Here is a 25,681-nt window from a genome sequence, read left to right as displayed (position 1 = left end):
ACACCACAGACGCATGTGCTTTTTAGTTTTGTTAAAAAAAATTCTGACAAATCAGGAAAATGGGGGTTTAGGAGTGGTGGCGATGCAAAAGAGGGAAGCCATGGGGTGGGGGACGGGGTCGTCAAGGGTAGGCGGCAGCAGTGTCTCCTTCACCCCCACGCCTGGCATCATCTCCTGAAGAGGAGCAGACTGTCACACTCCAGAATGGGTGGGGAGTTCTCTACCGCGTCTGTTCAACTGAAGAAAAACATGGCAGTTAGAATAAGGTATGGAAAAGAAAAAGCTAGGTTGGTAGAAAAGGCCCCCCTGAAACACATGCAGATGTTTGTGCAGTGTGTGGGTCAGAGGATACATCTGGGGGTAAAGAAAGAAATACTTCGATGAGAAGAGACCCCATAAAGAGGTCAACTAAACATCCCAACAGGGCATCAAGATGGGGGTGCGGGGGAGAAAACAGATGACAAATTTGTCAAGTGCCCACTATGCACCAGGGGCTTTAAGAAAAAACCCACTAAGGAACAAGGAGAACCTAAAGGACTGGGGGAGCCAGTTTCATGAGATCATTACTCACTGTAGGAGGAGATGTCTATCTCATCAGGCAGCTCACTAATATTGACTTCAAAGCGATCCTGCACGTCATTGAGAATCTTGGCATCATTCTCATCTGACACAAACGTGATGGCCAAGCCCTTGGTGCCAAACCGGCCTGCTCTGGCCACCTGGAAGGAGACAGATGATAGAACTGGTAGACCCCAAAGAAGGAAGACACCCAAGAGGAGGGATGAAGATGTACAGTATGAAAAGATAAAGAAACTAAGGGGGTGGGAGAGGACACTAGGATACCTTCTGGGTGTGGGGCTTACCCGATGCAGGTAGGTGTCAGAATCCTCAGGCATGTCGTAGTTAAAGGCAATGTTCACCCGCTCGATGTCCATGCCTCGGCCAAACAGGTTGGTAGCCACAAGAATTCGTCGTTGAAAATCTTTAAACTGCTGATACCGAGAAAGCCTTTGTGAGAAAGGAAAGCAGAAAAATGTTGAGATTCCTTGCTCTCAAGGGTCTCTTTTCCTTGCAAGGACACAAAGCATCTTCCCCATCTCTAACTCACCTCTCCTCCTGAGGCATCCCACGGTGGATGGCAATAGCTGGGAAGTTCTGCTCCACCAGGAGCTGGGCCAGGGCAATGCAACGCTGCACAGACTTCACAAATATCACCACCTGTGTGTGTGTGTGTGTACGTATAAGGTTGGGGGGGATGTGCGTCCATGTGGGTGTGTGTGAGAGAGATCATGTGCAAGAGTTTTCAGTAATTACACTCTTCTAAAAGAACTCCTCTTAGTGCCCATCACCCATTTCCTCTTCTGCTCTAAATGTTACTTAGCCTTTCCCTCTTGGCTCTGATTTTTCCTGAGCAGACAGACATGCCGCAGAGAAGGTATGGAAAACAGTAACTAAAATTACCAGACGTATTAGGAGACAAGGATGAAGCCACGTCTCGAGTGGTAAACACTTGAACTGAAGTCTGGAAAGACCACAACCAACATTCCGACTCACCACAACGTCAAATGTAAGAACTTGGCCTAATTCTAGAAAGTAGCTTTTAGTGCAAGCAAGTCACACAACAGGTAAAGTGATGGAACACTTCTCCCTCAGGAGGTAGTACAAGAAATAAATAACACTGGAGAACCTAACAGGCCTAATGTGTTTCTGGACGTTCACCAACTTATTAACTCTCTTGCAAGGATTTTATAATTTGAGCTTTATTTTGTTGAATATCTATGCCAGGCATGGAACAGAAAAGCAGTTCTCACCCTGCTCACGCTCAGTGCCATCAAAAGACATGTTTCTCTCATTTAACAGAATTTTCATTTAAGAGAATTTCTCCACCATTCTCTTTCACATGACACACGATTTCCTCAATAAAAGGATATACTATAGAGGTTCCTGCAACAGTTGGAGACGTGCTCACTCTCCCTACTGGAACTTGAACAACTGACCTGGTTGAATTCAAGGACATCCAGAAGGTCAAAGAGCTTCCGGTTCTTCTCGTTGTCCTTCAGTTTCACGTAGTACTGCTGCAACCCATGCAGCGTCAGCTTCGTCTCATCATCCACGAAGATCTCCATTGGCTGGGGGGGAGGGGGGAGGGAAGGGGTGGGGAACGGGAGGAGGGCAGAGTGGGGGGGTTAAACCTGGGGGGGTGGAGGAAGTTGATCTCCAATACACCCCATGGCGGGATGGGGAGAAGAGAGGAGACTGGAAACCCAACCCCACCCCCAAAAATACCCACATTTTAATGTGGTCTTTTCCACAGTAGATCTAATTTTCTTCCTATCAGTTGAGTTTTAAGATTTTCCAACTGAAAATTTTCACGGGAAAGAAACTTTGCAGGGAGGAAAAGACACAGTACAACCACACAATGGCAAGACGCCATTACCTCAAATGGAGGTGGTGGAGGAAAGAAAACAATGGGAGGTGATTCTCCAAGAGAGAACACTGAGCCAAACACCTGGGAAATGATGGGAAACAGTGACTCGAGGTCAGAATAACTCCATCAGAGCTGGTTTAATATCAGGGAGAGGACAAGGACTACTCCATTTTATGCTCTCAACTACGAGAATCATATCCCTATTAGGAAGGTGGATGTCTTCCATATCCCCATTAGGAAGGTGGAAGATCAGAATGCTTCAGTGGACGTAAGTCAAAATACCATGAAAAGAGAAGCAAAAATTACTCAAGATGAGCAACAACTTGCCCTCGGACCACAAGGAAACAGTTTTAGATAAGACTGGTCTCAACGAAAAATCAAACCACCTACACTGTTACGTGGAAGGTATCAATAAGTGGTGCTAAGAAGCAAATTCAGAGCAGCAGTTATTCACTCATCTTTAAAAACAAAACAAAACAAAACATATACACACACAACCCTTGAAGGGAAGGAAGGCAGCATTAAAAAAAAAAAAAAAAAAGGCGGAAATTGACACAAGTCTCAACTCCGAAGCCCAACTTTCCTAGCACTCTTCACTAACTTGAAGACATAGTTAACATAAAACCCCAGGGTCCAAGATTTCGGGAAAGGATGTGTGTGTCATGGGAGAAAACCAGAAGCCCAATCTCAGAAGTCAGACTAGCAAAGGTAGGCTTTCCAAAGAGAAGTTCCACGGCTTCTTTCAGATCTAATCTGAGCCTCAAGTACAGCTGAAGAGTTTTGGTCCCATGGGAAGGAGCAGCGCAGGGAGGGAAAGAACACACTCCACTGCTTATACAATGGCCCCGCCTAGCCCCAGACCCTAGCACCCACCTGGTTACATCCAAGTGGAGCTCCTCACTTTACCTTTCCCATATCCCTCTAAGTATTTAAAAAAAAAAAAAAAAAAAGTGTTTAAAAAATGAAAAAAAATCTACCGCCCCATTCAGAACACCCCTCCCCACCAACACAAATGGAGGGAAACAGAGAACACGGCACGCCTTGGGTTCAGGAAAAAAACCGGGAACGGAAAAAGAGGCTGGTTTGGTCCTCGGCTTCCTGGTCAGGTTCCCCGCGGCCTCCGCTGCCGCCATCCACCGCCGGGTGCCGTCCGCATTCCCCCGCCGCGCCACGGTGCTTCTCTGCTGCCGGCTCACATCAACCGAGGTTCCGGATGGGTGCGAGGAGGTACGGGTGGGAAGGAGTATGGACTCGGGGATTGAGGTGCCAAAGGCCCCCACCCCTGGAGGTGGGGAGGGAGCGGATTCATCTGTGCTGTTTGCTCTTCTTTTGGACATGCCCTGCCATCTGTCTGTCCCTCTCTTGCTCTCCTGCCACCGGGACATTATGAGTTTGGGGAGCAGAAGGCTCCGGTTGTATGCTCGATGCCACCTTGAGGGTGCGTGGCTGTTAGGGCGTATGTAGGAGACGATGGGTGGGTAGTAGGGCAGAAAATCCTGCCCTCCCCCAAAAGGGAGAAGAGGTTCAAAAATGCTGTGATTAAAAAAAAAAAAGTCGAACACTTCCCGCTCTCACGTTAACCCGACCAAGTCTTCCGGAGTTTCCCTGGCGCCCGCGCAGACCCTAACACTAACTGTCTCTGCCTCTGTGTGTCTCTTCAAGGAGTCATCACTCCCAAATGGGCATGTGCCCCCTTCTTGGCGCTTGAAGGACAAGGGAGTCTGGAGGAAGAGGGCGCGGAAGGGGAGGAGGCAGCGGGCGGGGAGTGGAGGGAGAGAAGGTAGAAGGGTATTTACGTCTTGCATGAACTTGCGGCAGACTGGGCGAATCTCTTTGCTCAAGGTAGCACTGAACATCATGACCTGCTTCTCATGGGGGGTCATGCGAAAAATTTCCTGGACATCCCGACGCATGTCTACAAGAAAAAGAAACTATAGTAGAAGAAAAGCATATATCGTAAACAAAGACCAGAAACAGGCGTACCAATGAGGTAAAGACTGTTGGTAAGCGAGAGTCTCGGTTCAGGGGAAGATGTGCCTCAGGCCTCTCTCTATTTTCTCCAACCACCATATAATCATATCCATAGTAATAACACAGTGGAAAGAACAATGGATTTGGGAGGAGGTTCCAGCTGTGTATTTTAACCACACAAGAAATTAGATGAAACCCCAAAGCCCACAACTAAACAATGGGGATAAAGCCCACTGCAGAGGCTCACAAACATAAGTCCTTTGAAAAATGCTTTACAAGGAAGGCTCTTCTCCCTATTCCTCTCTCCCCAAGCTCCAACTGTCTACAAATATCGCGCACCTATTACATTCCAGCTGTCAGAGTCCACTCCATGCTTCCTCTGGATCACACTGTCCTATCCAGTCAGGCAAATATGACATCTCTACTTGGAGCCCACCTTATAGCTCGCCATCTAGAATAGCCAAAGATCATTTGGAATGACTTATCCCTGGGGCTATGTCGATCCCTACTCTCTCATTCACCAAATTTGAGTTCTTACAAAACATTGTCCTTACTTAACCCCACTTAGCACACCAGAATACCACACCACACAAACTCCCACAAACACCCTCCACATTAATTCTAAAACTTAAGTCTGGAGATCTACTCAGCTATAAATTCTGACAATATATACTGAGCTGAGGATGCCAAAAGAGTAGACTGTCTCCTCGTCCTGCTCAAGTTTCTCCCCTATGACACCCACTATAGGGTTTTACAAAGGAGAATGGTGGTGTGACTAATATCCAACATCAGGAAAGTCCCTTCTCTCAAAACATCACCAAAAGAAAGAACGTTAACACCCTCCTCCTTGATCACTAAGGATGCTTAAAAAGCCTAACAAAGACTGACCAGGGAAGCCAGAGCCATCAGTCATGGGTGATAGATTAAGAGTCGTCCTGGCACTAAGTGCTCCAGTATCAAATAAACATCATTTGGCTCCAAAAGGCAACTCCCAGATCATTAGCCCAGTCCCAGCACTGCTACTCACCGAGTTGTTCAAGCATCTTATCACATTCATCCAAGATAAAGTGTTTAATGTGTTTGAGATTGAGGCTCTTATTTCGAGCCAGGGCTAGGATGCGGCCAGGGGTCCCCACGACGATATGCGGGCAGTTCTTCTTCAGCACCTCTTCATCTTTCTTGATAGACAGACCACCAAAAAACACTGCGACCTGCCAACCCAGGAGAAAAGAGTATCTCATGAGGAAGAAAAGAATTCAACCTCCCCAAGGTTCCCATCCTTTCAGTTTACTCTAAACCAAGTCTTAGAACACTTCAGAGCTAAAAGGAACATAAGAGATCACCTAATCTAAAATTATTATATCCCCCAAACATTAAAGCTAAGAAACAAAAGTGACCTGCCCTAAATTACATGGCTGACTGAGGCAGTGAGGACCAGCATTTAGTTCTTCTGACTTAATCTAACAATCTTCCTTCCCCAAGGCTAGGCTTCACTGTAAAAATGAGGACGGCAAGAAATCACCAGTGTCAAGTACCAAAAAAAGCTCATGGACATCAAGTTTTCCTAAATGACTCCAGATTTTTAAACTCCTTTGCATAAACCCTATGAAATTACTGATTCAGGCTAAATATACTACTCCATGTTAAAACCATTAGGGGAATGGTTGTTGAGGATCTGGGCCTTAATACTCTCTCAAATAGCACCAAAAACTGCTTTTTAGTTTCAAGGGGGAAAGATCAGACTGACAGGACCCTAATTCTAGGGTAAATCTAAAGCCATTAACTGTGGGACAGGCAGGTTTGCAACAAAACAGGAGGTACACAGCATCATCTATGAAGAATTCTTGCCAAAAACGTTTAACTTGAACCAGTTAAGCTTTCAAATATAAATTTCAGTTTAGGGACTTCCCCGGCGGTCCAGTGGTCAAGATGCCACGCTTCCTATGCAGGGGGCGCAGGTTCGATCCCTGATCAGGGAACTCAGATCCCACATGCCGGGTGGTGCGGCAAAGGGAGGGAGGGAGGAAGGAGGGGGGAGAGGGAGAGAGAGAGAGAGGGAGGGAGGGAGAGAGAAAGAGAAAGAGAGAAAGAACGCAGGAAAGCTCAGTTTATAGGAAACACTGGGAGGGAAGTACAAGTTAAAACAACACAAGGGAGTAACCAGACAAACTCAGAGGTAAGACATTCTGTAGAACTAGCTCAACGTCTTAAACAAATCACTGAAGCGTAATTTTGAGCAAAAGAAAGTAAGACTATGCCATGACAATTTATATTTGATCTTGACACCAAGACCATCCTCTTTTGAGTCCGCAAGGTGATAAGTCAGACCTACAGAGGAAGAAGTGCAATCCTAGCTCTCTACTGAGCTCAATGACAATGTTTCCATAGTCATTAGCAATGGAAACGGTTTTCTGGTTTTCAACTTATAGAATCAACCTACCAACAAGACTGCTTGCTAAAAAGACAGAAAGTAAACCGCAACGAAACTGACAACATAAGAATACAAACATACATAACACACACACCAGCTTTCAAACTATATTTAGAAAATTTAAATACAGTTTTCAAATTCTAGAAGAAAAAGTGTAAACAAGCTAAATAATCTTTCACGATAAAGTCAAAAAGGCCTTTAAGTTGACAAACTGAGAAAATAGAGCCGAATACTTGGTTTCACAGAACATCAGAACTGAAAAAAAAGTTAACTAGTGGTATTCTGTGAAGTACGATTAGATGGGAGAACAGAAATCTTTTCGTTATAAGGCCCTCTGCATTACCTATGCACTTTTTTACCAGGCACAGATACTACTTTTACTACTTTGGCTTTAAACAAATTACTTTTAGTTTAGGGCTATTACTCACACACTCCTAGTTCTACATATAAATTAAAAACCAATTATGAGGAAAATTACAACAACCTGAACAAAAATACTGTTTTTTTTTTCACCCAAGGAGGGTACAAAGTTATATACATCAAGCATATGTTTATGCTTCTCAAACTCCAATTACCCGAGGATCTTGTCAGAACACATACTCATACTCGGTAGGACTGGGGTGGAACTCATGCAATCTACATTTCCAACAGGCTCCCAAATGACACTGAAACCATGGGTCTGGGAACCACACCCTGAATATCAATGCACAAGCGTATTTATAGGACGTGTTAAAAACCAAAGCAAACTATAAAGCTTCTCCAAAATCAAAATACAGCAGACATCTCTGAGAGTATAATGCATACCCAAATGAGCCCTAAAATATAAACCTCTTATATACCTAAGCTGCAGAAACTTACTACGTACTACATGTAACTGAGATCTGTGTATAGGTACTGAACACCTGTGGGATGTGAAGACTGCTGATCTAACAAGTCTCCAATGCCTCCAACTCCCCACACCCTCACCCCCCCAGGTCTCTTTACCCTGGCTTACCTTGACGTTGGGCATGTATTTAGAGAAGCGTTCATATTCCTTGCTGATCTGAAAAGCCAACTCCCGAGTGTGACACATCACCAGTACAGACACCTGGGGGGGGAAGTAGACAGAGACACACATACAGTATATCCCTTCACCAGATATGTCACAAAAGCACACCCAGCAGATCACAGGTGACTACAATTCTGGATCTAAATCATTAACCCCGTGATTACTGCAGAATATTCTCATGGCCATCGGTCAAGGATGACAAAGGTCATCTTAACAACAAGCACTCCTGGCTCTGAATGCATCATGTAGCCGAGACAAAAATACCCTTCCTGAACATTACTAGCCAAAATGCCTTCCCAGCACTCTCCCCAAGTGTACCTGCCCAGTAACTGGCTCCAGCTGTTGCAGTGTCGCCAGCACAAACACCGCCGTCTTTCCCATGCCTGACTTGGCCTGGCATAGGACATCCATTCCCAGGATGGCCTGAGGGATGCATTCATGCTGGACTAGAAGCAGGGGAAAAAAAGATAAATTAGTCTCCAGAGAACTCCACCACCTTTTTCACCAGGCCAAACCCATTTCTCACCACTCAATTCTTAAGTTGTTCTTGTCAATTTCCAGACCCTTTCTACCTCTCTGCCCCCTCAATCAAAGTGATTCCCAAATCAGACCTTCCCAGTTCCTTCTAACATAGCCTCTTCCAGCTCCAGGGCCCAAAGTCCTGCTAACAACCCTCTTGCATCTACCAATTGGACGCCTTAGGTGCTCCTGATTCTGTCTGAATGTTCCTTAATCTGTAGCAATCCATGAATTTTGAGTGCCTGCCACAGGCCGTTTCTCATACTTAGATTATCATGCTGTGGGGCACATAACCCTGCAACAACCTTAAACAAAATGAAGAACTTGGTACATGACCCAAAAGCCAGCCATCCTTAGACCAGCCATAAAGGTTTCCAGAGACCAGAGTTGGCCTGGCCCAAGGGTCCAACCAGCTCCTCTCTGGAGATTTTAAATTAAAAGTCAGACAGACAAAATTAAAAACAGGCAAGAAAAAAAGCCACTCTAAGTTGCTTTTAGATCACTAGCACTTACATGCTATCATGAATAAAAGACCAACTTATATAAACCTCTTCTATTGCTAAAATAGTTTTTGGTACTTACTTCCTGGTCTATCCTGAATATAAATCTGTACCACCTGAGGGACCATGACCATACTGTTTCCTGTATCCTTAAAGAGCTTAATGAATACTCCACGCCCAATAGAAAATTTACCTTCTGATGGATGCTCAAAGCCACAGTCGACAATGGCCCGGAGCAACTCTGGCTTGAGCAAGAAGTCACGAAAGCCAGAGCTGTGAATGGAGACATAGGAGCCCTTGACATCCTTCTTGGCAGGGGCCTCAGCCCCATCTCCCCCAGCTGCTGTCTCCACCTCATCATCCTCATAATCCAAGAGTTCATTGTCCACATCGTTCTCTGCCATAACTGGGCCGGCAGGGGGAGAAGGGGAGGGGTCTCTGGATGAGTTCACGCAGAATAAGGGAAGACAGAGGAGGAAACTGGGGGCTTGAGGAACAGTAGAGGAAAAGAAACACAGTAGTTTCTGACAGAAGAGCTGGGGGAAAAAAAAAAGAGAAAACTCATCAGTCATGAGCACAGCCTTCACCATCTTTTCCATCCGCACACTCTTTCCACTTTCCCTAAACTAGGAAACACTTACCTGGAAAAAAAATAATAATAAAGAAACACAAGACAAAAAAGCGAAAGGCAAACATAATACAGGGAATGGGAAAAGTGGGCCCAGGGGAAGTGGTTAGGACATTAAGTTCCCAAAAAGATAGGATCAGAGAAGCAGAAACCAGAAAGTTGGAAGGGCAAAACCGACTTATAAACTCCTGGTCTGTGACAGTAACGAGGAAAAAAAAAATGCACGTCTGAAAAACAGAATACTACTAATGGCTTAAAATGGAGAATGGCGATGAAAGTGACAAAACGAAAAGTCCTCAACGGAAGACCTTGTGCTTTCCCTATAATCTCAAGGTGTCGACAGCAGCCATCAGTCCAGGGTGATAGATTACGGTCGTCATTACGCAAAGCGCTCACTTTTCAAAATGAAAACATCATGTGGCTGCCATCCACCTCTCGCAGCATTCCAGCCTCCCACTCCTCAATAACCTCCTTCTGGCGCTTAAGAAATCCTCGTGTAATTAATGGCGGAGAGAGAGGCCTAGAGAAATGGCTCGGCCGGGAAAAAACCCACTCCTCCATCATACGATGAATAAAAAAGAACACAATCATTAAGAAAGATGTATCTTCGTTCCGGCTAACAGAAGCTTTACCAAGTGACCTCCCATCACCGTTATGTTACTCCTAAGTGTAGCTCATTTCCGAAAACACACAACGACACCACTGGTAAACATTTGGAAAACACTCCAGATAATGGTGGGCAGTCCGAGGTGAGAAAAGTCCAACTAGGCCCACAAGTCGGGACTCCTTCCATTCCCACCGAGGACCGAGAGATAAGCGGGAAAGTGAGAGCCCCGCCCTCTGCAAATGCCCAGGACCAGAAGACGCCTAGCGCCGCCTCTCACTGTCGCTGGGTTCGCAGGTAACCGAGGGTCCTACCGAATGAGCGAGGAGCAAAGGAAGCACAATGGCGCCGGGGCCACCATCTTGGATTGGGCCCCCCTAGCTTCCCTACCTCCCCCCGAAGTTTCTTGATCTCGAGGGATGCAAGTGATCGAAGTAACGACCCAATCAGACTCCAGCGACCCGACCATAGCCTGTACAAGGATTATCAGGAGGCCGTGCGACAGGATGGGCGCAGAGAAACGCAGATGGAGGCGGATGGTGCCGAAGGCCAAAGCTTACCTGAGCAAGGCGAAGGCGTATGGCGGCGGCAACAGCGACGAAGGAAGGAACCTGCCTTCACTTCCGGTTCCCTGCTTTCCTCTACCCCGGCCTCCCGCCTTACGACTGCGCAGACGTAAGGGACCGGAAGAAGGACCTTCCACGGTTCTATAGTTCCGCGCACTCCAGGGTCGCCTTTAGAAAATGCCTGTGTGGAAAGAAAAAAAGTTTTAAGCCACTTCTAACTCCTCCGCTACTACCAGTAACAAAAGGCATAAAGGAAATTAGCATCCTCCCCATTGTTATCTTTTTTCTCTTGTCCTGCTCTTTTCCACGCCCCCCTCTTCATTTACGTTCTTGCCACGCAGGCCTTCTCTCTGGGCACCCCTCCGTGGGCGCAGGAGGACCCAAGGTGGCGGGATTTCGAGTTCCCACGGGGTCCTTGGCCCCGGTAGTCAAGGTGACCTGGGGACGTTGGCCCCTGGAGCTAGGGAACGACTAACCCCAGGTGTGGGAAGTGAGTCGTGCTCACGAGTCCTACCCCTACCCTTTCCCCAGCCCTGGAGCCGGTGGACGGCATTTGCCTAATGTTGGCCGATGTAGCTGATGCCTTAAGGGTCCTGAGGTTCGTGGGCGTGGGCTGGAATCAGGAAGGGGTTCTGAATCCACTGAGTGGGGGACAGGGTCTAGATTCTGCCCCAAATGTTAACGATAAACGCTAGGGCTTGAGAGTTAAAAATTTTTTTTATAAATGTTGTTAATTCTACCGTAATGTGCTTATTAGCCCTGCCCCCAATAGCCCCTTGGTTCAGCCCGGATTTTTTTCCTGAATGAAACATTTGATATCTCCCGCCCCGCTTCTGTATGCTACAGAAGTCAGATGTGACTTAACAAAACTGACAACAGACGTTTGGCCCTTTACCTGTTATCACACTTAACCATTTAACACCAAGGTGTACCATTATTCCCATGCTATATCAAGCAAACAGATTCAGAGAAATAAAGCAACATGTCCAAAGTAATACACCTAGTAAGGTGACAGAGCCAGGATGTAAATACCACTTTATTCTCTACTGTATCCTGACTCCCTGCTTAAAGAGTCTGGTTAATAAATACACACTACAGATTACCTCACTGGTTCAAGTGCTTGGTGAAGTAGGCTCGTTTTCTGTGGCCAAAAGAAATAACAGTGATCCAAGGATGATGTTACAGAAGCGCAGTTTTTCAAACCCACAATATCAATCTTTTTCAACAGTATTTATCAACTGCCTGTCCTGTGCCAAGTGCTATCCTAAGATCTGGGGACACAGCAGTGAACAGCCCTGTCCTCACAGAGTTCACATAACAGGGGAGACAACACATAAACATGTCAAGTATCGATAGGTGCTATGAAGGAAAATAAAGCAAGGTAAGGGGCAGAGTGCTTGTTCCTACACCCCAGCTGTTCTCTACAGTTACCACCTATAGTCCTCAGGTTTACAAAGGAGCCACGTGTTTCTCACTTTAGAGAAAAAATAATGTACCATTTGCTTTTGTTTCTCAAAGCTCCAACACCTTTTGGGTGTTTGGGGAATACATAAACAGGGAACAAAAGTGACTGAAAATGAGAAATGATGAAGCAAAAGGAGGCTGATTCCACCCAACAATTGATTTGCCCATAATTATTTTATTGACACTTTTTTATTGTTACAAAGGGAAAGTAAGGTGTTGATGTAGAAAGGAAGGCCATGCACATGAGGGGACACAGCATCACTTTAGATCTCAGGAAGCAGTAGTAAGCATCTGATGGGTCTCTGGGGAAACAGGAAAAGTGGGAAATCCAATAAAGAGAAAGACCAGCTTAAGAGAGACAAAAAGAGAGGCTAAGAAATGCAAACATCTTCCTGGAACCACAGAAGAGAGGCTAAATGAGGCCATCATTTCATCTTTTCAGGGATAATAAGGTCTCTGGGGAAAGAGAGGTGGGAAGAACCAATTTTTTAGAGAATTTCTAGGGTCACAGAATGAATGAGTAGAATTACAAAGCCACAGACAGAAGTGAGAAAACAGCCGTGTTTAGGTTTTGGCAGGTGGGCAGAGAGTAGTAATAATATCACAGGTTTGCCATTTATTGAATCACAGCTACTACGTGCTGGAAACCATGCTAGGCTCTTTATAGAATGATTCCTAATCAATGCAACACCCCTGCAAGGTAGGCATTATTATTATTATTCCAACCTTGCAAAGGACACTGGGGTTACAGTTTAAGTAGCTTGTTCTTGTTGCCCAGCCAGCAAGTGGCAGGGTCAGAAGAGGGACCCGAGCCTGCCAGGCTCTGAAGTCAGACTGTTTTCCACATCCCTACTTCTCCATGCTACAAATTTCACAGAGGGGCTGGGTGAGGGTGACTTGGCAGTTTCCAAGCTCCCAGTGAAAGAACAATAAGGAGATTCAGGTCTGAGCAGGATATTTATAAATTTCACAGGAGAATTATTGGATCCTGCTTCCTAGAATTTCTAGGGAATGGAAGGGAGAGAAAGGATTATGGTAGGAGTTGATTTTGACTTGGGGATTTCTTTGCAGGAGGGAACTGGCAGGAGGAGTCAGGCCCTAGGGTGGGTCCTAGGCAGCAATCCGGTAGTTGGGGTGGACATGGGGCCTGACGTCACAGACCATGCCAAGAAGCTGGGCCAGGACACGTTCGCGGCTTCTCTGCTGGGAGCTCTGCATGCCCTGCACCTGGCGCCTTGTAGCCTGCTCCACCTCAGCTGACAGATTCCCTTGGGAGCCCATGGCCTGGGGGGTGGGAGAAAGGGTGGAAAAGAGAAAGGAGAAAGCAGAAACAGAGAAAGAAGCAACCACGCGTGTGGAGGGAAGGATCCTGGAGCAAGACCAGGAAGAAAGGCCCTCTCCAAAACCACTCCCATCCGTGGAAATATCTAGACACCGAAGAGACCGACATAATGCCCTTTCCCCTAAGACCTGACATGCAGCATCACCCTACAACAGACCGTACCATCCCCACCACCTCACCACCCATGCCCATAAAACTGCCCTCCACCCCAAATATCATCATACTCTACGGAGACTGTGGCAATCCCCCCCACCTCCACAAGCTGTACAAGTCCTTCAAAACTCCTAGACGCTCTTACATAGCACAAAGCTTGACCAATATCATGGTCTTCATCAGGTCCCCTTCAGCCCTTTAGTACCTTATTTTCTTGTGGAATCACCCTGTACACACCTCACCAGATATAACCACCAACTTGCACCCTGGGGTCCCATCCCAGCCTCCCCCACGACTCACTGCCTGCTGCTTGCTCTGGAATTCCTGCTCTCTCTCTCTGCGGTATTGCTCCACTTCCATCTGTGCCTCCTCCTTTGCCTGCTTCAGACGCCGGGCCTTCCCTGGAGGCAGGAAAAAGGACTGAAAGTGGGGCTAGACCCAACACACACAAAACGTGAAAGCAGGGGTCAGTCCCTCCCAAAAAGTTAGTGCCTTCTCTCAGGCAGCTAAGGACTAGATTCTGACACCCACCCATTTCTTCCCTCCTAATAAGCGCCCCCAGCCTCCCTCCCCCCGCCCCACCAGCCTTGGGTTATCCTAAGGACTCAAATGTTTGCTGTCCTTCCACCCCCAATTTTCTCTCCAGATTCCTAAGGGAGAAATGAGGAGACTCACTCTTTCTGGCATCTGCCACCTTCTCAGCCGCCCGCTTCTCGGCTTGCAGGAGCTGCTGGATACCCTGGGATTGACTGGCCATTTCTGTCGTTATGACCGATGCCGCTTCAGAAGCTACCAAGGTACCAGATGGCTCCCCCTTTTCCGCTCCCCCCACACCGCCTCCTCCTCCTCCTCCAGCTGTTTGCTGCAGCCTTCCACTACCCCTGGGTCTTAGTGCTCCCCTTTTCGCTCAGCCTCCTGCACCGGGTGTCTCCCCCAAACTGATCCTCCCATTGATGGCTGGTCCTCCTCTCCCACCTCTCACTCTGGCAGTACCCAGAAGGACCGCCTGGGGGCAGCAAAGACCAGGTCCAAAGCTGCCTGCTAACTTCACAGCAGGTGCAGGGCTTTCCCAGTCGGAAGGTCTACGAATGGGGGCAGGGGCCGAGAGGAGAGGAGTATTTGAGAGAGAAGGAGGCATAGAGGGATTGAGAATGGGGTGAGGAGGTAAGGAAATTATCATGCGTGGTGTGTTGGGAATAGAGTATGCTGGGCTTCTCTGAATTCTTCCAACTTTTCTTCCTTTTTCTCCCTCCCATTTCCATCTCCTTTTTCTACACCTTTCCCAATTCCAAATTTCTCCATTCACCTCACTTGCTTTGTCCTGCGGTTGTTTTCCCTGTCTTTTGCTTCCTGTGTTTTTCTCTTTTACGATCTGTCCCTTTCTCGGACCTCACTGTGGTTTTGATTTTTCATTTTCACTGTGATTTTTATCCTGTCTTTATCTCCCCTGTTTTCTCTCTCTTCTCATCTTTTCGCCTATCACTGAACCATCTCCTCTCTCCTCCCAGTAAGGGGGAGAGGGGTTAAACCTCCAAAGAGCCCTTGCTCTTCCTTTTCCTCGCCTGTCGTCCAGTCTTCCGGTTTCAGACGGACCCTTTATCTTAAGTTCCCTAGTTTCCCCCCGGAGGCTAAGGCCAAGGAAACACCTCCCGCCCCCTCGGGGAGGAACGACATCCGGTAATGCGCCTCACAGTTCATTTCCGCCCTTTACCTGCGTATCGGCTTGCGCCATTTCCGTCAGTCTAGAGTGTCTCCGCCCTTCCCGCCTCCCTTCCTCGGAGCGTCTTAAACACAGGCTTCGGGCCTACTGCTCCGGGGGTACTTAGGGGGCGGGGGGCAGGTCTGATGAGTAACCCCTCCCCCCAAGTCCCAGAGGGAGAAGCCTCTACATCTGTCTGCCGGGTACATTATATTCAATTTCTAGATCATTATTTGAAATTGTGACTTTTTAAAATTCAGATTTCTATTGATAAAAATTTCCCCCATCAGTTTCTATTTGTTTTTATTATATAACAAAGTCCTTTATTAAAAATTTACCTGGACTAATGAGCCTCTAAGTAATCATTTATCCTTTTCTCAAATTTCACATTAAAAAAAAATGTGACCCCCAGCTCCCCTCAAAATTGTTTTCAAACCTATCACCTGGAAAAGGGATGAGGGTTATTAGGACTGGCCTCATCTCTTGCTGAAAATGTAAGAAGAAATGGGGAACCGAAGGGAGAAACAGAGGGAATGTCAGAGATGGAGGGGGAGGGACCATCCAAGGCTGGGGTCCTGACTGCTGCCTGTTTATCCTTCTTCCTCAGCCCAAGAGTTCCATGGCCTCCACTTCCCGACGCCAACGCCGAGAGCGTCGCTTCCGTCGTTATTTGTCTGCAGGACGGCTGGTCCGGGCCCAGGCCCTCCTCCAGCGACACCCAGGCCTTGATGTAGATGCTGGGCAGCCTCCACCACTGCACCGGGCCTGCGCCCGCCACGATGCCCCTGCCCTGTGCCTACTTCTTCGGCTTGGGGCTGACCCTGCCCACCAGGACCGCCACGGGGACACAGCACTGCATGCTGCTGCCCGCCAGGGCCCTGATGGTGAGTCTGCTTCGTGGGGAACAAGGTCATGAGCAACTGGTGGGGTCTGAGATGAAGGCCAGTGGTTGAAAAATAAGCTAGTTATTTGGTCATGGGACTTAGGGAAATAGTTGACCAAGTTGGCTTGTGGCTGTCATTTGTGCCTTTACATTATTGAGCTACCATTGTCTGAAGAGCCCAACATTCCCCAGACAGCAACTAGTATTTAAATTACACATCTCTCTAGATTAGTAGCTATTTTGTCTCTTGACTTGTTGTTTGCCTGTAGTGTGAAAAGCAGGATAGAGGGTACTCTCTGCAGTTACATTGCCTGGGTTCAAATCCCAGCTCCACACTTAATAGCTGTGTATTCTTGGCAAGTTTCTAAACTTGCCTGATGCTTCATTTGCCCATCTGCAAAATTAAATAATAGCAACCATTGCTGTGTGCCAGACACTTTTCACAAAGCAACTCATTTAATCCTCACAACTACCCTATGAAGGTATGAGTACTAACATCATCCCCCATTTCTCAGATGAGGAAACAGCACAGAAAAGTTTAAGTACTTTGCCAAAGTCACGCAGCTATGAAGAGCAAGGGTTGTATCCCAGGCAGCCTAACTAGACTGCCTATGCTCTAACCTGTGTGATACTTTATAGAATTATACAGTAATAACGCCTGTGTTCAAAGCACCCATGCTGTGATGTATGTTTTGAGAATCAGCTGACACAGTACATAATTAGAGCACTTGGCACATGATAAACACTCTAGATACTGGCCATTGTTCCTGTGGTTATCAACAGACCCATACTCTTTCACCCACAGTTCTGAAACTCAGAAACACTCCGAGAACCAAACATTTTTCATCAGTCTAACACCAAACTCATTTGGTAACAAAACCTAACATAAACTAAAGCTAGGCTATTTATGATGTTTTTATCCTACTGATGTCAGTATTCATATGTTTCACTGCAGAAACATTCACGTGTTTGGTTACTGGGGCTACCCAGTCTCTCCCGGGCTACATAATATACAGTGTACAGTTGTCCCTTGGTATCCGAGAGGGATTGGTTCAAGGATCCCCCTCCCAAGATACCAAAATCCACAGATGCTCAAGTCCCTTTTATAAAATGACATGGTATTTGCGTATAGCCTACAAACCATCTTCCTGTATACTTTAAGTCATCTCTAGATTACTTAAAATACCTAATACAATGTAAATGCTATGTAAATAGTTGCAGGCAAGCAGCAAATTTAAGTTTTGCTTTTTGGAACTTTCTGGAACTTTTTTTTCCTGAATATTTTAGGTCTAAGTTTGGTTGATTCTGTGGATGCGGAACCTGAGGATATGGAGGGCCAACTCTAGGTATACTTCCAGATCAACTCTATCAAATCCCCAAAATATCTGCATTCTGGAAAGTCTTTGATATTGAGGGTTGCAGATGGGGACTTGTTGATACATTAGTGGCAGCGGAGGCAGCTCTGCAGAGGTACAGCCCTCCTAGGAAAATAACAGGTGAAACCCCTTTCCCCATTGAGAGATTTTCCTTCTATAGTAAGAACATTAGATGAAAACCTTTAGGTTGGGATGAACAACCTGAACTCAGTTTCATTGCTATTATCATCCCCCAGCTCCCCGAATATACAGGAACCTCACCCACATCCCCGAAACCTCCCCCATATAGTCAAAAATCCCCTTTTCTTTAATTCCCCTAACATAAGTGAGATAGGCTGCCCTGTTCAGATTTTTTTTTTTTTAACAGAACAAAGAGAGGAGGTTTACAAAGCGCAGGCACCTAACTCGGCAGTTGACATGGTACATGGCAACAGAGCAGAGTGCCCTGAGGCCGACCTCAGACCCCATCCAAGCTCCAGCTCTGCCACTTACAGGCTGTGTGACTGGGACATGCAGCTTAGCCTCTATGAACCTAATTTGCTTCTCTAAAATGGAGGTTGTGGCGAGTAAGTGAGGCAAGCATTTGGCAGTTTTGGTCCTCACTAGATGATAAGTATTGTTATTTTTATTCTTGTATTATTCAGTTAAGGCTTTTTAAGTAACAGAAATGTCTCTTACAGTACGGTAGGTGCTTCCTTCATTGTACTGAATTCTAAGGAGCATGTGAGAATGACATTATGGTTCCATTTACAGATGAGGAAAGCAGGGCCCAGAAGGCTGAGGACCTTGCTGAAATCTCACCTACACTCAGGTCATTCCCAAGCCCTCTCAGGCCTTCCTTCCTCCTGGTCCCCTGCCAGCCCTACCACCAGGTGGCCTTCTAACTCCTTGGTAGAAAGACCTGTCTCTAGAGACCACTCTGCCTTAAAATGCAGGTATTTCCTTTGAACAGATGAAGTGACCCAGAATGTCCTGGGGGAGAGTAGGTTCCTTTCAGTTCCCACGTTCAAGGGATTCGCCAGTTCACGCTGAATTGGCTGGGCTGGGTTGTCACACCTAGTGAGATGCCAGTGAATGGCCACTACCTGTGAGGCTTCTGGTAACACCTCACGGGGGGGTGGTCTTAGCTGTCAGAGACCCCTGTATAAACACACCTTAGTCCAACAATAGCCATTCTCTACATACAGCAAGAATGAGTGAACATTGAGAAACGGGGTCGTTTTCTCACAGTCTTTGCAAAAAGAATAAGCCCAAAGCCAGCTTGTGTGTTTGTTTTCTTTTTTTTTTTAATGTAACATTCACTGCACCTGTGCCGGCACAGTATTAGACATTTCCCATCCATTACCCACTTTGATCTGCTCAGTAGGAGTAGGCTGTGGCCCTGCTTTGCAGATGACTGAGCTGTCCGGTTTATGTTCTCTTTGCTTTCCAACCTTACCTCCCACGGCGAGCCCACAAACCCGAGACTCCTGCTTCATGAGTCTGTCTTCAGTGACCCCAAGCATGTTTTCAACAAACATGCTTGTTTTTTTATCTGCCTCTTGCCTGTCGCCCTCCTGTCCGCCCGACTCAGTTTTCCACCTTGCTAGATTATTCTCCCTTCACAGCCCAGTGTAAGTCCCCACCTCCTCCTGTAAGCCCTGTCCAACCACCCCGCCCACTGTAACCTTTTCTTCCTGTGTCTCAGTCGTCACTCAATATAAACTTCTGCTCCGGCATTTTAAAAAAGTGTTTTGTACCAATTAGTATGAATATCTCATTAATGTAGAAATCACGTCTCATTATGGGGAGGAGAAGAACAGTGCTTCCGTCACTAAGAAGAAGTACATTTTTACTCCGCAAAGCTTTTTTTTCATTTATTTTTCCCAATATAAAAGTACAACATGTTAATTAAAGAACATAAGGGAAAAGTTGATCTATACTGCTAAATTGGTGGTAAAGTTGGTGTTTCAAATCACTGGAGGGGGTGGTGGTGAACTATTTAATAAACGATACTGGACCATTTGTCTTCTCTGGAGAAAAATAGTCTTACCTTACACCTGACTTAGAAGTAAATTACAGCAGATTAAACACCTATATGTGACAGGAAATGCATGGGAGGGTTTTCCCTGGGGGAAATAAAACTTGGAAGACAGTATCAAAGAAAACTTTAGCTTTACCTATGATGGTTGTTTTTTTTTAATGATGTTGCAAAATGAAAATATATTAACATACCTTGTGGTAGGAATAGGGTTGCTTATCATACTATACTTTGTACTTTTTTCCTTTTTTTTATATTTCTAGAAATATAGTAGGAAAACACACAAGGGTATAATCTTGGAGTGGAGAAAAACCTTCCTAAGAATGAAATAAAGTCAAAAGCTGTAAAATGAAAATATTGATACAGATTTAACTACAGTACAATTTTGAAAAGACAGATGGGAGCAAATATTTACAATATATGTGACACAGACACAAAGGGTTGGTATCTATACTATAGAAAGAGCTGTCATATCTACACATATAATTTCCAGGGGAAAGTAGACAAAGAATATGAATATGAAATTTTTCATTAATAAAGTCATTTTTTTAATCTATCAGATGGGCAAAATTTAAAGGGTTGGGGATATTCAGCTTTGGTAAAGGACAACACAGGCACTCATATATTCCTTTTTTTTTTTTTTAACTTTGATAATTACCTAGTTCATTTCAAGAGTAATTGAATAATCTGGGCTCCCCTGGTGGCGCAGTGGTTGGGAGTCCACCTGCCGATGCAGGGGACACGGGTTCGTGCCCCGGTCTGGGAAGATCCCACATGCCGCGGAGCGGCTGGGCCTGTGAGCCATGGCCGCTGAGCCTGCGTGTCCGGAGCCTGTGCTCTGCAACGGGAGAGGCCACAACAGTGAGAGGCCCGCGTACCGCAAAAAAACAACAACAGAGTAATTGAATAATCTTTATCGCATATATAAAAAGATTCCTGAAAGTGATAAAGCTATAACCTCATCAGGCGCTCATATATTCTTGATGGCACAAACTTTTTGAAAGCAGTTTGGCAAAATTGCACATGTTGTTTGACTCAGAAATTCCACTTCTGAGAATCTACCCCGCAGAAGTGCTGTAAGGAGTCCACAAAGACACATACATAAGACTGATCATTTTTGGAAACAAAGTCTTTCTATTGGGGGTGGGAAGATTTGTTTCATGCACACAGTGGAACACTACACAGTCATAAAAAAGAATGAGCTAGACTGTGTATACTGCTGTGGAAAATATAAATGAGGTGTTAAAATGAAAAAAGCAAGTTGCCAAACAATATATAGTAGTAGGGTCACGTAACTGAAAAGAAATTGTGTGTTATGTGTTTATATAAACCAAGACAAGACTAGAAGGGACCACAGCAAACTGTTAACAGTGATTAAATTTATTCTTTAGTCTTTAAAAAGAAAAGAAAATTTCATATTAATTATGTCCCTTTCACATTAAAATATCAGCTAAGGTTGGAGGAAAGCCACCCATAGTCTACCACCCAGAGACTAGAATGTTTACATATTTCCATCCAGTCTATCTTTTTCAAGCATGGGATTTGTTCTCTTTTTCACAGAGTTGTGATTGGATCCTATGTACAGTTTTGCAGCCAGCTTTTTCCACACACAAACATAATTTTTAGTGGCTATTTAATATTCTGTACCAGATTTTACTCATGATGTTTTATAGTTGGAGGCCTTACCCCTTAAAACCTATGAATTTAAAAACCTTCCACCCGCCCTCACACCTGCTATAAGCCCTGGTGGGATATAAGCCGTTGAAAGACAAGACCAGGTACTTGCTGGGAGGGACAAGTTGGGAGGGCTTGTGACAGGTCACGTCAGTACTAAAGAGAAGTGCCCCTACCCCTTGTTTTGATGTGGTTTGGGTTGGGTGACACTCAGGTGTGCCAGGTGATGGGTGGGGGCAGTGGACCTTGGCCAGCCAAGGCTGGACCCTTCTATCTTCTGCCTTCCTGGCAGTGACAGGACAGCCCTTACTCTCTCTCATCCTTTTGCCAGGTAGCCAGTATGTTCTAGCACCACTGAATAAAGATCTAAAGACTGCCGGCCCACTTCTTCCTGCCGTAGGGAGAGAAACTAGGTCCACAGGAAGGGAGGGTGCCTCACTCATCTTCCTCTGTCCTGAGAGTGCAGAGGTGGTTGGCGACCATGGCAGGTGGCAGGCTGGCCAGGCGTAGGGTGCCGGGTGGGCAGTGAGGAGAGTAGCACGGCACTCAGCTGATGCGTTGAGGTCAGGGCTCAGAAAGAGGGGAGCTCAGGGATGTCAGTCCCTCTCCTAGTTTCCCCCAGCCTCCTGTCAGCCAGGCCCTGAGTGGAACCCTCTGTCTCAGCCCCGTTCCCCTGCCCTAGGTCAGCAGTCATTTGGAAAGAGTTTGCTCTGCTGCTGGGAACGTTTCTATGGCTCAGATTCATTACTGGGCTGGACTCTCTACCTCTCCGTCCCCCTCCCAGCATCCCCTGGCTAAGGCTGGCTGAGAGAAATTCCCCTGAAAATATTTATCTTACGCAGCTTATTGAAAAATGATGTAAAGAAAAGTATTAAGTATTTGTAAATTTAGAATGGTACAAATCAGGGTGTTCAGGTATTTTCCCAGTCTGGAGAACATAGTTTTGGGTGAGAAACACAATGAGAGGTATAAAGTGACAATATTTTCAAGCCAAAAATGGAATACATAGTCAAAGGGTTTTGACATCATCCTAGGTGGCTGGAGGCAGACCAGAAAATGGCATTGACATTGTAGAGCTCCCAGGACACTAAATTAGTTTGTGAAGACACAGGTCAGTATATTTTAAACTACCAGATTTATCACACATGTGGTAAAGTATCAGTAAATATTTGTCAGTGATGGTGATTTCCTAGCACCCAGGAGGCATCCATGTGGGCAACCCTTTCATTGCTCTAAGATCAAGAGAGTAAGTAACCTGTAGGATTCAAGATGGCGGCCCTACCAAGGAGTGAGAGTTCCAGCTAACTTTTGCTCACTGCTGTCCCACAAACAGCCTACACGGATTTCTTCCTGCCACTGCTGAGTCGCTGTCCCTCTGCCATGGGAATAAAGAATAAGGATGGGGAGACCCCAGGGCAAATTCTGGGCTGGGGACCCCCCTGGGATTCTGCCGAAGAGGAGGAAGAAGATGAGGCCTCTAAGGAACGGGAATGGAGACAGAAGCTGCAGGGAGAGCTGGAGGACGAGTGGCAGGAGGTCATTGGGAGATTTGAAGGTAAGGAATCCATTTCCATCCACAGCCGCCCTTCTTCCCCACTGGCTGCTTTTCCTACACCCACTCCACGAATGCTCCCACCGGCTTCCTATGGTCCCTTCCTCTGTGCTGCCCCACCTCTCTTGCCTGTCACCTTCTCATGGCCTCTCTGCGACCACCACCTCCCACCCTCCCAAACAGATGATGCTTCCCATGAGACCCAGGAGTCCTTCTCAGCCTGGTCAGATCGCATGGCCCGGGAACATGCCCAGAAGCACCAGCAACAGCGCGAGGCAGAGGGAGCCTGCCAACCCCCACGGGCTGAGGGCTCCGGTCAGAGCTGGCGGCAGCAGGAAGAGGAGCAGCGGCTCTTCCGAGAGCGAGCCCGGGCCAAGGAGGAAGAACTGCGTGAGAGCCGAGCCAGGAGGGCACCGGAGGCTCCCGGGGATCGAATGCCGGAGCCAGCCAGGGCCGGGCCCAGGGCAGAGCACCCCAGAGGAGCGGGGAGGGGCAGACTCTGGCGCTTCGGTGATGTGCCCTGGCCCTGCCCAGGTGGAGGAGACCCAGAGGCCATGGCTGCAGCCCTGGTGGCCAGGGGCCCTCCCTTGGAGGAGCAGGGGGCTCTGAGGAGGTACTTGAGGGTCCAGCAGGTCCGCTGGCACCCCGACCGCTTCCTGCAACGATTCCGCAGCCAGATTGAGACCTGGGAGCTGGGCCGAGTGATGGGAGCTGTGACAGCCCTTTCTCAGGCCCTGAATCGCCATGCGGAGGCCCTCAAGTGACCCCAGGGAAAGAGCAAGAAACTGCAGGAAGTGCAGGGCAGTAAGAAGGGTAAGGTCAGGAGACCAGTGCTGAACAGTAGAGGATGTGGGGCAGGAGCAGAACTTGTAACGAGCAGGGGTGGGGGATGCGGGCCGCCACCACTGCTCCTCGACTCTGCCATTTCCTAATAAGACCTGGTTCCACATCTCACTCCCGGTGTCTCCTCTGCCTTTTTCCATCACTGTGGTTTTCATCACCCATAACATCTCCTTTCCCACTCCACCTGCCCAAACCCACAGCTCCCGCACACCTGCACCATGCACACACACCCTAACTCGTGCCCTCAGCTGGAGACTAGGAGCCCCCTGCTTGCCTGCCCACCCGCCCACAAGGGCGGCCCTAAGAAGGCCCAGCTTGCCCTCCAGTCTCTCCACTCCCTACACTGGGCTCCTCTCCACTCTTCAGTCAGCGGTTGGAGAAATAGATGTGAACAGAGGCAAAAAGGGGAACAAAACCAGTTTCCCTCCCCTCCCCAGCCAGAACCACATCCTCCTCCCCACTTAACACCCCCTTCCCCCAACACAGGGCTTTCCCTCTGCTGAGTCACTGAATGATGTGAATTGGGGGCAGCTGGAGCTGGGGGACCATGAGGAGGTTGTGGGAGGATGGGGGATAGAAGCAGAAAGTATGGAGGAAGGGCCCTGTGGGGGAGTGGAATTTCGGTTGCTAAAATTAGGAGCAGGGGAAGGAGGCGGAAAGAGCAAAATTATGTAACCTGGGTTGTCTGCTCTTGGGCAACCAGGGATCCACACCCGCGGCCATCCCTCGCCTCTAGCTTCTCAGTCCCGTCTCTCCTCCTCTAGGGCCCCGATTCTCGGCTCCTTCCATCGAGCTTCTGCCCCCGTCCCAAACCTGGGCTTCGTCTCTGGGCAGCCCAGTCTTGGCCTTCCAGATAAACCTCCCCTTTTCCTGAGGTTGAGGAGAGGGCCTGGAGGGTAGAGGGAGAGGGTCCAGGATTCCAAGGCGGGGAGGGTGCCCTCCCTTCCACTGTTCATACTCAGTCCCCACTTCAGCTCCCGGGAACTGGGGTAGGGAGTTTGCAGACAGCACCAGACCCCACCGTCACCAGCAGGACACAGCAGGAACTCAGCAAAGAGAAAGGGCAGGACTAAGGAGAGTACAGGCATGCGCTGCCACGTGCACAGTCTGCACGTTGGCTGCATCAGAGAATCATGAATGAGAGCTTCTTTTTCAGGTTTGGAATGGAATGCCGGTCTACACAGGAGAATCCCAGGAGTGGAAGTGGAGGGCAAGAGGTGACAGGGAGGGGAAGCCTCTGGAAGCCTGGAAACATGGGGCAGGTGTGAGACCCTTGGAGAAGACAGAGAGCCAAGAGGCCCCAGGTCTCCGAGGGACCAGGCAGATGTTCAGGGGGCCGGAGGAGGAAGGGCTGGTGAGAAAGATCCTGTGAGAGGAAGCTGCTGTGATTCAGAGAAGAGACTGCGAGCTGTGAGCAACCCAGGCGTCCGGTTCCTCTCACAGGCCGGAGATTTCGGAAGTGGCATGCAAAGAGCTCAGGTTGGGAGTGGAGGCGGGGTTGGGGTTAGGACCCCTAAGCTGGGGGTTGAGAGGTAAGCAACAGAAGACTTTGGTGTCCAAATTTGTTCCTTCGTCCAGCAGACTTTTGTCTGGTTTTTGAGCACATCATTTGCCCTTCTGCAAGAGTCACATAAAACCAAAGCAAAACAAGCCCTGATACCTGGCCCCCCAGACCTCCCTCTTTTCAACGTCTCTCCCTGGTGTCTGGCCCCCAGCCCTGTTGGGGGTTCCCCTGAGATGAGGGCTGTTCACTTTCTCTGACCACACGGTTTCCGCTTCTGTGTCTCTAATTTCCTAGGCTGATAAAAATACTGAACCCTAGAGGCCCTGGCTTCCTCTGACCCCCTGGGGCCAGGCGGCAGGCATCCTGTCCTCCATGGTGGGGGTGGGGAGGAGGAACCAGGGATCCCCAAGGGGTGACTCAGTGCCTACCATGAAACACTGGGGAGGTAAGGGTGTGCATATTTCGCTCTCTAGACC

At 47.6% G+C, this 25,681-nt stretch overlaps 3 protein-coding genes across 7 annotated transcripts; 1 reads left to right on the top strand and 2 right to left on the bottom strand.

Annotated features, from left to right (window-relative positions):
* Window positions 1-16: 16 nt before the first annotated feature.
* DDX39B (DExD-box helicase 39B) lies at window positions 17-10,587 on the bottom strand. Its single transcript, XM_081246620.1, has 11 exons — window positions 10,520-10,587; window positions 9,091-9,433; window positions 8,197-8,324; window positions 7,825-7,917; window positions 5,427-5,610; window positions 4,225-4,343; window positions 1,998-2,129; window positions 1,109-1,218; window positions 864-1,008; window positions 572-719; window positions 17-237 (listed from the first exon to the last, which is right to left on the bottom strand). Exons 2-11 carry the CDS (start codon window positions 9,299-9,301, stop codon window positions 221-223), a joined length of 1,287 nt encoding a protein of 428 aa, XP_081102746.1. The 5' UTR covers window positions 9,302-9,433; window positions 10,520-10,587; the 3' UTR covers window positions 17-220.
* A 1,743-nt stretch (window positions 10,588-12,330) lies between these two features.
* ATP6V1G2 (ATPase H+ transporting V1 subunit G2) lies at window positions 12,331-14,455 on the bottom strand. Its single transcript, XM_081246621.1, has 3 exons — window positions 14,330-14,455; window positions 13,955-14,055; window positions 12,331-13,443 (listed from the first exon to the last, which is right to left on the bottom strand). The coding sequence occupies exons 1-3, from the start codon at window positions 14,409-14,411 to the stop codon at window positions 13,270-13,272; spliced, it is 357 nt and encodes a 118-aa protein (XP_081102747.1). The 5' UTR covers window positions 14,412-14,455; the 3' UTR covers window positions 12,331-13,269.
* On the top strand, window positions 14,381-25,197 carry NFKBIL1 (NFKB inhibitor like 1). Of its 5 annotated transcripts, XM_081246607.1 has the most exons (5): window positions 15,399-15,556; window positions 15,961-16,237; window positions 22,640-22,861; window positions 23,042-23,671; window positions 24,858-25,197. In XM_081246607.1, exons 1-4 carry the CDS (start codon window positions 15,500-15,502, stop codon window positions 23,620-23,622), a joined length of 1,137 nt encoding a protein of 378 aa, XP_081102733.1. In that variant the 5' UTR covers window positions 15,399-15,499; the 3' UTR covers window positions 23,623-23,671; window positions 24,858-25,197. The 5 variants fall into 5 exon arrangements, with proteins under 5 accessions (XP_081102734.1, XP_081102735.1, XP_081102733.1 ...); XM_081246608.1 differs by lacking the exons at window positions 15,399-15,556; window positions 24,858-25,197 and adding an exon at window positions 14,381-14,451 and having other exon boundaries at window positions 23,042-23,795; XM_081246609.1 differs by lacking the exons at window positions 15,399-15,556; window positions 24,858-25,197 and adding an exon at window positions 14,735-14,818 and having other exon boundaries at window positions 23,042-23,795.
* Window positions 25,198-25,681: the final 484 nt, after the last annotated feature.

This window comes from Mesoplodon bidens (assembly GCF_964165515.1).
Source record: "Mesoplodon bidens genome assembly, chromosome: 10".
NCBI classification, from domain to species: Eukaryota; Metazoa; Chordata; class Mammalia; order Artiodactyla; family Ziphiidae; genus Mesoplodon; species Mesoplodon bidens.
Note: the sequence above shows the minus strand (reverse complement) of the source record. Positions and strands in the feature narration are given on the sequence as shown.